At 44.8% G+C, this 14,557-nt stretch overlaps 1 protein-coding gene across 1 annotated transcript; it reads left to right on the top strand.

Moving 5' to 3' along the window:
• The first annotated feature begins 1,406 nt into the window (after positions 1-1,406).
• Positions 1,407-12,434, top strand: LOC106564889 (coiled-coil domain-containing protein 40). The gene is made up of 18 exons (XM_045692113.1): positions 1,407-1,684; positions 1,860-1,896; positions 2,173-2,348; positions 2,602-2,701; positions 2,853-2,992; positions 3,110-3,192; positions 3,575-3,687; positions 3,941-4,098; positions 6,579-6,719; positions 6,880-7,001; positions 7,493-7,730; positions 8,101-8,299; positions 8,923-9,041; positions 9,303-9,521; positions 11,255-11,354; positions 11,607-11,626; positions 11,708-11,866; positions 12,174-12,434. Exons 5-18 carry the CDS (start codon positions 2,864-2,866, stop codon positions 12,432-12,434), a joined length of 2,061 nt encoding a protein of 686 aa, XP_045548069.1. The 5' UTR covers positions 1,407-1,684; positions 1,860-1,896; positions 2,173-2,348; positions 2,602-2,701; positions 2,853-2,863.
• Positions 12,435-14,557: the final 2,123 nt, after the last annotated feature.

The raw sequence follows: 14,557 nt of genomic DNA, 5'->3' as shown, positions 1-14,557 counted from the left end.
TCTTAATTTTGCAGTTAAGTTTTAAATGCGCAGTATTAGTATTGAATTTGTTTACGTGAATTCCTATCTGTTTCCATTCGTTCCTTTTATTTGTCAGGACACTTAAGCACTGTTGTAGAATGTCATTGATGAAGGAATATCTCGTTTTCACTTTCCGTCTACAGTACTTCTAATTCGTTTCTTCATTTTTGTTTTATTGATTATTTGGTTGGTAATATTATTATTATTTGAACCCTTGATAAAGATGAGCCAAAAAGACTATCAAATATTGCATGCATTTTTTTTTTTTTTAAATGTGATTATTGTATATTAACACAATTGCTCAGAGAAAGAGATTTAGTTTAAAAAGTAATAAAACGATTTTCAAAAAGGTAGGTGTCAAAGTAATTGGCACCCCTGTTTTCAGTACCCCAGCAACAAATAATGACACTGAGCCTTTAAAGAAAAGAAAAAAAGATTGGAAAACACAGTGGGAGGGATCTGGGGAGCGTGCTAAGAGTATTGAAAACAGGGGTGGCAATAACCCCTAATTTCATTTTTATTTTAATTTAATCAAAATCTTTCTCTGTGCAATTGTATTAGTATAAAATAATTACATTTTCAAATGTTTTGCAGTATACAATATAGCTCAGTATTTGTATTATTTATTTTATACAGTCTCTTTGCTCATCTTTATCAAGGGTGCCAATAATTATTGACCTGAATGTAGGCATAGTACCAGGTTGGAATTAGAATGTTTTGTAAAGCTTTGTCTGCTTTTCTGAAAGACAATGTACGATGACAGAATATGAATATCACATCAGATGTATACGATAAAGAGTTGATGATTCTGCAAATAGATGGATTATTTAGGTTTTTAAGGACAAATTTGTTGAGCCTCATCCATGTCTGCTGCTTGGCTGGAACATGTCTCTTAGTTGGGAGAGACAAAGTTTCCCTAAAGGAAGTTCTCTAAAATGATGCCTTTTTATTTTTACAAATGTTGATTTAGCAGGCATTGTTGTTTTCTGTTATCGATTTTGTACGACTATGAATTGCAATGGTATTGTGGTACAAATGATTATAAAATATCAACTTGCTTTGTAATTATTCGCTCTTGATTGAAATAAAGATATTTTTTTTTTTTTTTTTTATATGAACCTATTTTTGGTCATTTTCTGAAGTTATTTTAACTGCCACACTCACATGCCCATGCATCAATATTTCAAATGTTCAAGTTCATTCATCTCTGAAAATCCATATACTGCAAAGCTTGAATTGTCCACAAATTTCAAGCATGAATATTCATGAGGGGCGGCTCTATTCAATTACTAGGCTCTACCCCCTTATCCCTTCACGGGAGTTTATCGTTTCCTAGCAACCTCTGACCGGCTTACAAACAGTGGTGAGTCTACCTGTTTTTAGTTTCAAATTCAATTTCGTACTACTAGCTACAGGATTATTTGTTGTTGCTGAGGAGGTGATAAAGCAACCCTAAGGTTTAGTAACTTATGCATTCGAGAATATTTAAAACATTCTGGTATTTTAAGCTGTTGTCAAATGAAAAATTAGCTATCTAGTTAGCGTTAATAGCATATAAACGATAAGCACGCTAACTTCAAGACAAGTGGAAAGCAGCATGTAATGAGAAACATTATGCGCATAGTAGGCATAGCCATCATAGGTATTTCATTTTGAAGCAAAGGTATGAGGGCCTAATAAATGATTAATATCTTCAACTTCATAACGTTAGTGAATAAAAATATTTGTGTCTACCCTGTCATGTCTTCCCAGGTGATGACAGGAGGCTTTGTCAGACAACTTTTACATTTTCAGTATTGCTTCAATACATTATTTTCATTCTCTGACCTTTCTTTCAGCTCTGAAGAGACAACGCCTTAATAACTCAAGAAGCAGGTAAGGCTTTCAATGAAAGGGCGTTAAAAGAGCAGGTGACATTATTTAGCAGACACTCTTATCCAGAGCGACTTACAGTACAGGAGCAATTATGGTTAAGTGCCTTGCTCAAGGGCACATCAACTGATTTTTCACCTAGTCGGCTGGGGGATTCAAACCAGCGACCTTTCGGTTACTGGCACCAAAGCTCTTAACCGGTAGACTACCTGCCTATATGACTGCAATGAAATCCAATGTTGTTGTGACTTGGGTGTCACAAAGGCAACCTTCTTGTAGTGCTGACAGAGTCAACCATCTTGGTCCCCACCGTGTCCAATGGAGGGTGGAGGAAGTGAAGGAGGAGGGGAAGAGGAGAGGAGGGGAACCCCGCCACAGGAGGAGGCGATGAACAGCCAGGTGGTGCTGACGAGGCAGCAGAGGACTCTGGGGTTACTGTGCTACCTGTGCAGGAGGTTTGTGAAAGAGACTGCTCTACAGCATAGGATACGTCATTTCTCACCTTTCTCAAATTTTCGATTTGTGAGTCTCATGATATTGTCTCATCGGCATTTTATTTGTAATCACTCAAAATCATGAAATTATTTCCAAAAGACGATTTCGACATGATTTAGCCGAATTAAAAATAATACTTTATTATTACTATTATATTGTATCTCTATGGATCAAAAAGTGACTTCCTGATTGTCCTATCTGTCCTCCATGCAGGGTGGATCTGCAGAGCATGCTGAGGCGGGGGCTGATGACCCAGTGTCACAGTCAGGAGACAGTGGTACAGGCGCAGCCTTCAACCCCACCAGCAACTCAGGTCAGCTGGGTTTCAATAAGAGGGAGGGAAAGAACAATGGTGGAAATCTTAACTGATTTCTATCATCTTTGAAATTGAGTTGAGCACTGTGACTTGTCAAGCACGGTATCCGTTGAGGTTTGATCACGAAACATATTTTTTGGGGTTCCAGTTAACGGAACGATGCCCTTGCCACCTCACCCCTCATTGCACCTCTCACTCCCCCTCTCTGACAGCGATGGGGACGAGTTACGCAGGGTGGCGGAAGAGGATGATGATGAAGATGAGCTAATCGTGCTGGACCCTGAACACGTAAGCAGTTTTCCCGCTTAACATCACTGCCAACATTGTTTTAATTACCTTATGGTTTAAACCCTGTTATGCTTATCAGATGAACGTCGTAGTATGGTTTCTCCTATCTGCCTGCAGCCGCTGATGAAAAGGTTCCAGACTGCACAGAAAAACCACCAGAAAAGCAACCGGAGAGACTCAACATGGAGTTGCGAGAGAAGGTAAAGTAGGTCTCACCTTCTGAAGCAAAGACTCTAAATCCTTTACAATGGTTTACAATCAAATCAACATGGACATCCACTTTACAGTATACATGCAGTACGATTCATGCCATTTATGGGTCCCCGTTTGGAATTCACTCTTTTCCCAGGAGAGGGCGCCATTGACTTGTTTTGGCTCAATCTCGAAACATTACCCTGTGCTTTCATTTTTTTTTAAATGATCTATAAGCAGCATCAATTGATTTACAAGGATTAATCACTATTGTTATAACATTAAGAAACATCCATAGGTCTTGCAGTGCGTTTCTAATGCATTTGCCCTATGTAATTCTGACCCCAAGCTATCCTCTCTTTCCCTCCCCTCCTCCACCCATCTCCCTAGATGGCTATTTAGATGTCTGATAGCGAGGCGGCAGCGCAGACAGGCCCAGGATCAGCTAGAGGGGGTCCGAAGCCAGTACCGCACCAGTCAGGCCGGCAAGCAGAGGTCACACGGTGAGACCCATAGAGATATAACCACCGATCGAGCAACATTATGCACTTATTTTGCTGTAATATAAGTCAAATTAAGATCCTATATCTGTACTATGGCTTGGGCCAGGAGTTTTTCTTGACCTAATCAAGGAAAAAATCAGGACCCTATCCTAGTTATAATAGTCCATAACGGTCACCTAAAGGTTTTCCTGGTCAGGTGACGTAGTCAGGAAAAACTCCTGTCCCTAACTACGTCTATCACCTCCTTCCTCAGTGTCCCAGCTGCAGAGTGAGGTAGCGAACCTGGCACTGCGTCTGTTCTACATGCAGGAGGTTAACACCGACCTGCACTCTGACATCACGGCCATGAAGAACGCCTCGCGCAAGGCCCACTCCGAGAAGACCCAGGCAGAGAAGCAGAAACACAAACAGGTCAGGACACACGCCTTCCTTCTTTTACAACTGATTCAAGATCAACCGAATGGCATGTTAGTTCTAATGTTAACCTTTCTGAGCCAAACCGCAAAACTGGTCCTGGACCAGTTGCTAAGGGTCTATAAATAGAATTTAAAATAATTCTTATTACTAAATCAAATCAAATGAATTTATATAGCCCTTCTTACATCAGCTGATATCTCAAAGTGCTGTACAGAAACCCAGCCTAAAACCCCAAACAGCAAGCAATGCAGGTGTAGAAGCACGGTGGCTAGGAAAAACTCCCTAGAAAGGCCAAAACCTAGGAAGAAACCTAGAGAGGAACCAGGCTATGAGGGGTGGCCAGTCCTCTTCTGGCTGTGCCGGGTGGAGATTATAACAGCACATGGCCTAGATGTTCAAATGTTCATAAATGACCAGCATGGTCAAATAATAATAATCATAGTAGTTGTCGAGGGTGCAACAAGTCAGTAACACAAGAGTAAGTGTCAGTTGGCTTTTTCATAGCCGATCTTTGAGAGTATCTCTACCGCTCCTGCTGTCTCTAGAGAGTTGAAAACAGCAGGTCTGGGACAGGTAGCACGTCCGGTGAATAGGTCAGGGTTCCAGCAGGTCTGGGACAGCAGGTCTGGGATAGGTAGCACGTCCGGTGAACGGGTCAGGGTTCCATAGCTGCAGGCAGAACAGTTGGAACTGGAGCAGCAGCACGACCAGGTGAACTGGGGACAGCAAGGAGTCATCAAGCCAGGTAGTCCTGAGGCATGGTCCTAGGGCTCAGGTCCTCCGAGAGAGAGAAAGAAAGAAAGAAAGAAAGAAAGAAAGAAAGAAAGAAAGAGAGAATTAGAGAGAGCATATTTAAATTCACACAGGACACCGGAAAAGACAAGAGAAATACTCCAGATGTGACAGACTGACCCTAGCCCCCCGACACATAAACTACTGCAGCATAAATACTGGAGGCTGAGACAGTAGGGGTCAGGAGACACTGTGACCCCATCCGATGAAACCCCCGGACAGGGCCAAACAGGTAGGATATAACCCCACCCACTTTGCCAAAGCACAGCCTCCACACCACTGGAGGGATATCTCCAACCACCAACATACCATCCCGGGACAAGGCCGAGTATAGCCCACAAAGATCTCCGCCACGGCACAGCCCAAGGGGGGGGCGCCAACCCAGACAGGAAGACCACGTCAGTGACTCAACCCACTCAAGTGACGCACCCCTCCCAGGGACGGCATGGAAGAACACCAGTAAGCCAGTGACTCAGCCCCCGTAATTACTATGGCTGAATCTTCTCAAGAAGTGTATTACAAGCGATTGCTAATATGACCCTCTCTCTCTTTCTACCCCCCTCTCAATTCAATTTCAATTCAATTTAATGGCTTTATTGGCATGGGAAACATGTTAACATTGCCAAATCAAGTGAAGTGGATAATAAACAAAAGTGAAATAAACAATAACAATTTTCGGTAAACATTACACTCACAGAAGTTCTAAAATAATAAAGACATTTCAAATGTCATATTATATCTATATACTGTACAGTGTTATAACGATGTGCAAATAGTTAAAGTACAAAAGGGAAAATAAATAAACATAAATATGGGTTGTATTTACAATGGTGTTAGTTCTTCACTGGTTGCCCTTTTCTTATGGAAATAAGTCACAACTCTTGCTGTTGTGATGGCACACTGATATTTCACCCAGTAGATATCGGAGTTTTGTGGATCTGTGTAATCTGAGGGAAATATGTGTCTCTAATATGGTCATACGTTTGGCAGGAGGTTAGGAAGTGCAGCTCAGTTTCCACCTCATTTTGTGGACGGTATTCACATAGCCTGTCTTCTCTTGAGGGCCAGGTCTGCCTGTGGCGGCCTTTCTCAATAGCAAAGCTATGCTCACTGAGTTTGTACATAGTCTAAGCTTTCCTTAAGTTTGGGTCTGTCACAGTGGTCAGGTATTCTGCCATTGTGTACTATCTGTTTAGGGCCATGGAGCATTCTAGTTTGCTCTGTTTGTTTGTTAATTCTTTCCAATGTGTCAAATAATTATTTTTTTGTTTTCTCATGATTTGGTTGGGTCTAATTGTGCTGCTGTCCTGGGGCTCTGTGGGGTCTGTTTGTGAACAGAGCTTACTTAGGGGACTCTTCTCCAGGTTCATCTCTCTGAAGGTGATTGCTTTGTTATGGAAGGTTTGGGAATCGTTTCCTTTTAGATGGTTGTAGAATTTAACGGATCTTTTCTGGATTTTGATAATTAGTATCGGCCTAATTCTGCATGCATTACTTGGTGTTTTACGTTGTACACAGAGGATATTTTTGCAGAATTCTGCATGCAGGGTCTCAATTTGGTGTTTGTCCTATTTTGTGAGTTCTTGGTTGGTGAGCGGACCCCAGACCTCACAACCATGAAGGGCTATGGGTTCTGTAACTGATTCTCCCTCTCTCTACCCCCCTTTCTTTCTCTCTCTCAGGACTTGTATGTGGAGCGGTTGACCAAAAACATGGAGCGTCTGACGGAGCAGCTCTGTATGAAGTCCAGACCATCGCCCAGTCTGAGGAGGCCCAGGCAGCCACGGAGGCCCTCTTTGAGGGTACACCACTGTCCACTCCGGGTGGGTACAGGCTTTTGTTCCAGCCAAGTAGTAGCACACCTGATTCAACAATAAAAAATTAAAAAATATGAATCTGTTACTGCTTAGGCTGAGGCAAAATCTGTACACACAGACGGAATAGGGAACGGTGTGCATTTTGCCTGTGTGTCTCTCGATACAGGCCCAGATGGAGATGGACTCTTTGGAGATGGGGAGGAAGCAGCTGCTGCCGCAGTGGAACAGCATCCTGGTGGGCATGAGGAGACGAGACGATGCCTACACCGCAATGCTGGAGGCTCTATGGTGAGGACGCTTAAATGCCTAGCACTGTGTAGAGTCTACACACATCACAGGATGCTGCTGAGGGGAGGACGGCTCATAGTAAGGGCTGGAATGGAGTGAATGGAATGGTATCAAACATATTCCGTTCCAGCCGTTACTATGAGCCTGTCCTGCCCAATTAAGATGCCACCAGCTGCCTGTGACACACACACCTCACCAAACAGTGTAGAACAGCAGCCTGGCGGGCATGACGAGATGAGGCCTACACCGCCATGCTAGACGCTCTACAGTGGGAGAGAATATGGCAACCCTATTCTCTATATAATGCACTAGTTTTGGCAAGATGTACATTGGCCAGTCCAGTGTCTATTTACAATACAATTTGTATTTGCTGTACATCAGTGCTGCTGGTCTGCTCTGGTCAAACGTTCTCTTTGAGACTGGACATGCCGTACACCTGTGTGATGCCACTGTGTACACGTCTATCAACCTCTCTCCCTACCTCCATCCAGCACAGCCACCCACCAGGTCCGCTCCTTAGACACAGAGATCGAGGGCTTCAAGAAGTCCATCACGTGGGAGGAGGAGCGCAATGAGCCGCTGACAGTACTACTGAACCGGACCCAGCTGGACAGCGCCACCTCCAGGAAGCTGATCTCCCACAGCCAGCAGGAGGCGCTGCAGGCCCAGTACAGCATCTACACGCGGACCCTGCAGGAGACCGAGCAGACACTGCAACGCGTCAACACAGTGAGTGGATGAATTGGTTTTATTTGACACATTTGAAATGCGTATAGGTTGCTTTAACCAAGTGGAATCAACAATACCCACATTGAAATGAATCAAGGATAAAAACACAATGAAGTCAAAAGACTTGCTTTCATTGTGGTTTGTTTTCTTATATTTTTTTCCTCAAGTCCACAGTTTATTGTTCTTGGTGTATCTTTTGTTCTTTCCCTATGCAGGCTCCTCTGAATGCAATATCCGCTCAATATGAAGTGACTGGAATGTTGTATTGTTGTTGTCGTGACTCATGTAAGTGGATGATAGTACGATGAAACACTTTTAATCCCTGTCTCTCTCCCTCCCATCTCCTTATCTCTCTCCTCCCCCTCTCCAGGAGTGTGCGGTGCACCAGATGGAGGTGTCCTCCCTGAGGAAGCAGACAGAGAAGGAGTGGGAGCGGCGCATCGAGCTGGAGGTCGGCATCATGTCCAAGATGCAGGAGCATCTCACCCACGACAAGGCCACCAAGTACTCCCGACGCCGCACCGACAGGACGGCCGCCCACAAGAGGGAGAAGGTGAGCATTGGTCGCCGTATTTTTGGGGATCCTGACTGGCAGCGGTCTAAGGCACTGCATCCCATAGAGTGGCGCACAATTGGCCCAGCGTCGTCCGGGGGAGGGTGGGGTAGACCTTCGTTGTAAATAAGAATTTGTTCTTAACTGACTTGTTAAATAAAAGTTCAATACAAACATTTGGGGCTCACATAACTTTTTTTCCATCAAGTTTATTTCGGGAGTTTTCAAGTAATTCATAACATTAAAAAACACATTTTGCAGTGTATTGTCAATAATATTGTGGAGATGTGTTAAGAATGGGAGACTTTGTAGAATTACAGCACAGAAGGAGTTTAATCTGGTTGTTATTTAATATGAACATTGGTATAACTTGAGCTAGTTTTTCAATAACCTGTGTAGACAAAGGGTAAATTGATAACCACCCCAACCACAATGCTACATATGAAACTTTGTTAGTGCGATGTATCTCTGTGTTCAAACCATTCTGTGTGTGCGTGTCTCTCCCTCTTCACCCTACCAGGAGACCCAGCTGCCCCGGCTAGAGAATGAAATGGCAGCGGTGACGCTGTAGAGCAGTGACGTAACCCTGCGTCTGGAGGGTCTGGCCCGCACCCTCGCCTCACTGGAGACGGAGATGAGCCGAACTGCTCAGCGCCAGCGAGGCCAGGATCAACAAGCGCGTCACCGTCATCGATTGCAAGCAGGCCACCATTAACGTTTACAACAAGAAGATTGAGCAGCTCATCGCCAGCACTGGGGTGAGAGTTAACTTACAACCAAGCACTGACCAGTAACCAGCTGAATATTTTGGGGTTATTGTCTAAGAATAAAGGACTATAGGTACTGAATCTAAAATAGGTGGCACCTACAGATCTAGAATGATATTCTATTTTTATGGTAGCACCATCCTCTACAATAAGACTGGAGCTAGAATGGATTTGAAACGTTTCAGCTTTGAAAAATGCACATTTTCCAAACTTTCTATGTTGTCTTGATCACGTCCCTACGTACGTCAACAGCACGAGGACCTGGGCCTGTTGGAGATCCAGGCCAATACTTTGACCAAGCAGCTGGAAGGGGTGGGAGGAGAGATCAAGGAGCAGCAGCAGCTCTGGCTGCGGCAGCAGGGGGAACTAGTGAGACTGACCCAGGAGAAACAGGCCCGGAGCACCGCCCTGCTCACACTGCAGACTCAATTCACCATCCTACAGCAGAGGAAAGTCCGCACCGAGTGTACGTAAACACAGGCGGACCCGCACACACGCTGACCCAGGAGAAACGGGCTCAAAGCACCACCCTGCTCACACTACGGACACAACTCTCCATCCGCAACAAGAGTAAAACACACGCACAGTGGATATAGAGCAAAATATGATTTATTTAAGTGTCATACACCTACCGGTACCCAGCTCACATGGGCTTAGAAGACACTACAGAATAAAATAACATTTTACAAATTCTGCGCATACAATAGTTATGGCCAGTACAGCTACCATCTAGCCAATCTACATAAACAGTACATGTATCCTCCTCCTCCAGGCATTGTGAACGAATGGAGCAATCTCAAACACGCCCTGTCTGAAACAAAATTCAAGACACTTCACCATTTCTTTTTACAAAAAAGAACATGTCTCAGATCGTCACACAGAGCAAAAGAATTACAATATAGCAATTAAACACTGGAGTGATAGATGTGCAGAAGATGAGTGTGCAGGTAGAGATACTGGGGTGCAAAGGAGCAAAATAAATAAAATAAATAACAGTATGGGGATGAGGTAGTTGGATGGGCTATTTACAGATGGGCTATGTACAGGTTCAGTGATCTGTGAGCTGCTCTGACAGCTGGTGCTTAAAGCTAGTGAGGGAGATATGAGTCTCCAGCTTCAGTGATTTTTGCAGTTCATTCCAGTCAGAGAACTGTAAGGAAAGGCGGCCGAAGGAGGAATTGGCTTTGGGGGTGACCAGTGTTGCTATGGTGACCAGTGAACTGAGATAAGGCGGGGCTTTACCTAGCAAAGACTTATAGATGACCTGGAGCCAGTGGGTTTGGCGACGAATATGAAGCGAGGGCCAGCCAACGAGAGCATACAGGTCGCAGTGGTGGGTACTATATGGGGCTTTGGTGACAAAACGGATGACACTGTGATAAACTGCATCCAATTTGCTGAGTAGAGTGTTGGAGGCTATTTTGTAAATGACATTGCCGAAGTCAAGGATTGGTAGGATAGTCAGTTTTACGAGGGTATGTTTGGCAGCATGAGTGAAGGATGCTTTGTTGCGAAATAGGAAGCCGATTCTAGATTTCATTTTGGATTGGAGATGCTTAATGTGAGTCTGGAAGGAGAGTTTACACTCTAACCAGACTCCTAGGTATTTGTAGTTGTCCACATATTCTAAGTCAGAACCGTCCAGAGTAGTGATGCTGGACGGACGGGCAGATGTGGGCAGCGATCGGTTGAAGAGCATGCATTTAGTTTTGCTTGCATTTAAGAGCAGTTGGAGGCCACGGAAGGAGAGTTGTATGGCATTGAAGCTCATCTGGAGGTTAGTTAACACAGTGTCCAAAGAAGGGCCAGAAGTATACAGAATGGTGTCGTCTGCGTAGAGGTGGATCAGGGAATCAGTACACATAGAAATATGTCTGTTTCAGTTCTAAACCACTGCATTCTATACTGCCCTACAAAGGCAAACGCAGTAACTACAGGTTTTTTTTCCTACAAAATCTGATTTCAAAGTATTTTTCTGTCTAGACAGACAGCAATTTCTGTACTCCATAATACATTTTGTCCGGAAACTAAATACCACATTATCAGATATACCTGGCCATTACAACAGATCAAAGACTTTTGACCAAATTGAAGGGCAGTATGCTAGACATACTGTATATAGACTTAAATATGACGTATAGAAATGCCTCCACACCATTGCACTTCATGTATAACAGTGTATTTCTGTAATGTTGTGTGTTTAGGAGGCAGAGAGAGACTCCAATGAGATGCAGATGAAGCTAGAGAGGATCCAGGAGGAGAAGGACAGGCTGTTCAACAGTCTGGTGGAGTCAGAGTCAAACAGTAGCAAGTAGTCTGTCTAGAAACATGAGCCTCTGTCTGTCTGTATCTTGGCCTCATTCGAGTGTGCGTGTGTGTGTTTGTTTCACATGTTTGTGTTATGTGTTTTTGATTATTTCACCCGTGCTTCTACATCTGCATTGCTTGCCGTTTGGGGTTTTAGGCTGGGTTTCTGTATAGCACTTTGTGACATCTGCTGATGTAAAAAGGGCTTTATAAATACATTTGAAAGTGGATGGGTCGATGGGTGAGAAGTGGTTGGCGTGTTGGTGGCTGTACGTTCCTGTGTGTGTGTGCAGTACGTACATGCTTAATATGTGTGTCTATGTTGCCTGTGTGTGTCCCCACCCTAACAGCAAGCGGAGGAGTGTGACGGGGTCCTCAGAGAGCTGCAGCAGGACCAGGCCAGTCTGAGCAGCAGTCTGAGGGACAAACAGCTGCAGCTGGGAGAGCTCCATAGAGCCAAAATTGTCCTCACCTCAGACTTCTACTGTCTGCAGGACACGAAGGAGAGGGTACGCGACACATTCACCCATTCACTCTCAACATTATTCCTGCCCAGCTTATTGTTATCCATAGTTGAGAAGTGGTTTCCACTGTGCATAGCTGTTTGAATATCTCTTTTCATCTCATGCCATGTCTTTTTTAATCTCTTATCCATCCTTCTTTTCCGTTCTCGGTCTGGTTCCCTCGCTCTGTCTCTCTCTTTCTCTCTCACACCTAATCTCTCTCTATCCTCCCTTTCTCCCTCTCTCTCTGTCTCTCTCTCCTCCCTCCCCCGCTCTTCCGTCTCCTTCATCTCTCCTCTTTCCATTCCTCTAGAACCTGGCCCATCTGGTCTCCTTCCAGGGCCGGGCAAAGCAGCTGCAAGCGGTGCATGAGGGTCGCTACAGCGACCCTGTCCACCGGCGAAGCTTTGTAGCCTGCGCTGCAGGAGGAGCGTCTGCACGCTGTGGCCACCATCCTGCACCATGTCCAGCAGGAGTTCCCCCAGCACCAAGGGGCGCTACGACGCCTCTCCCTAGCCCTGGCCGCGCGCTTGCTGACACCGCTTGGTCAGGAGACCCACTGACTATTACATGACTGAAAACCCCCATCATAGGATCACCCACAGTTTATTTTGTTTCAGTTTATTTTCAGTTGATAAAATGAAGAGTTGATTTAATATATACACTGATACATCCTGCCAGCGTGTGAAAATAATATTGTCCATGGATAAACTGAAGATACACACACAGTATATAAACATTAAAAGCAACATTTGCTATTCTTTCTTTACTTAATATCCGCAAACTAGCTAAATCTTAAGTATGGAATCACAAAAGCCAGCCTATGAATGATCATATGTCAAATCAAATCAAAGTTTATTGGTCACGTGCGCCGAATACAACAGGTGTAGACCTTACAGTGAAATGCTTACTTACAGGCTCTAACCAACAGTGCAAAAAAGGTATTAGGTGAACAATAGGTAAGTAAAGAAATAAAACAACAGTAAAAATACAGTGAAAAATAACAGTAGCGAGGCTATATACAGTAGCGTGGCTATAACAGAAGCGAGGCTACATACATGCACCGGTTAGTCGGGCTGATTGAGGTAGTATGTACATGTAGATATGGTTAAAGTGACTATGCATATATGATAAACAGAGAGTAGCAGCAGCGTAAAAGAGGGGATGGGGTCACACAATGCAAATAGTCCGGGTAGCCATTTGATTACCTGTTCAGGAATCTTATGGCTTTGGGGTAAAAACTGTTGAGAAGCCTTTTTGTCCTAGATTTGGCACTCCGGTACCGCTTACCATGCGGTAGTAGAGAAAACAGTCTATGACTGGGGTCTTTGACAATTTTTAGGGCCTTCCTCTGACACCGCCTGGTGTAGAAGTCCTGGATGGCTGGCAGCTTAGCCCCAGTGATGTACTGGGCCGTATGCACTACCCTCTGTAGTGCCTTGCGGTCGGAGGCCGAGCAATTGCCATACCAGGCAGTGATGCAACCAGTCAGGATGCTCTCGATGTTGCAGCTGTAGAACATTTTGAGGATCTGAGGACCCATGCCAAATCTTTTTAGTTTCCTGAGAGGGAATAGGCTTTGTCTTGCCCTCTTTACGACTGTCTTGGTGTGTTTGGACCATTCTAGTTTGTTGGTGATGTGGACACCAAGGAACTTGAAGCTCTCAACCTGCTCCACTACAGCCCCGTCAATGAGAATGGGGGCGTGCTCAGTCCTCCTTTTCCTGTAGTCCACAATCATCTCCTTAGTCTTGGTTACGTTGAGGGATAGGTTGTTATTCTGGCACCACCCGGCCAGGTCTCTGACCACCTCCCTGTATGCTGTCTCGTCATTGTTGGTGATCAGGCCTACCACTGTTGTGTCGTCTGCAAACTTAATGATGGTGTTGGAGTCGTGCCTGGCCATGCAGTCGTGGGTGAACAGGGAGTACAGGAGAGGACTGAGCACGCACCCCTGGGGGCGGCCCGTCAGGAAGTCCAGGATCCAGTTGCAGAGGGAGGTGTTTAGTCCCAGGATCCTTAGCTTAGTGATGAGCTTTGAGGGTACTATGGTGTTGAACGCTGAGCTGTAGTCAATGAATATCATTCTCACATAGGTGTTCCTTTTGTCCAGGTGGGAAAGGGCAGTGTGGAGTGCAATAGAGAGTGCATCATCTGTGGATCCGTTTGGGCGGTATGCAAATTGGAGTGGGTCTAGGGTTTCTGGGATAATGGTGTTGATGTGAGCCCTTACCAGCCTTTCAAAACGCTTCATGGCTACGGACGTGAGTGCTACGGGTCTGTAGTAATTTAGGCAGGTTGCCTTCGTGTTCTTGGGCACAGGGACTATGGTGGTCTGCTTGAAACATGTTAGTATTACAGACTCAATCAGGGACATGTTGAAAATCTCAGTGAAGACACTTGCCAGTTGGTCAGCACACGTCCTGGTAATCCGTCTGGCCCTGCAGCCTTGTGAATGAATGTTTGCAGCCAGTGACTGTGTACTCCTCAATGCCATCGGAAGAATCACGGAACATGTTCCAGTCTGTGATAGCAAAACAGTCCTGTAGTTTAGCATCTGCTTCATCTAACCACTTTTTTATAGACCGAGTAACTTGTGCTTCCTGCTTTAATGTTTGCTTGAAAGCAGGAATCAGGAGGATAGAGTTGTGGTCGGATTTACCAAATGGAGGGCAAGGGAGAGCTTTGTACGCGTCT

This window comes from Salmo salar, chromosome ssa12 (genome assembly GCF_905237065.1).
Source record: "Salmo salar chromosome ssa12, Ssal_v3.1, whole genome shotgun sequence".
In the NCBI taxonomy this organism is placed as follows: domain Eukaryota; kingdom Metazoa; phylum Chordata; class Actinopteri; order Salmoniformes; family Salmonidae; genus Salmo; species Salmo salar.
Note: the sequence above shows the minus strand (reverse complement) of the source record. Positions and strands in the feature narration are given on the sequence as shown.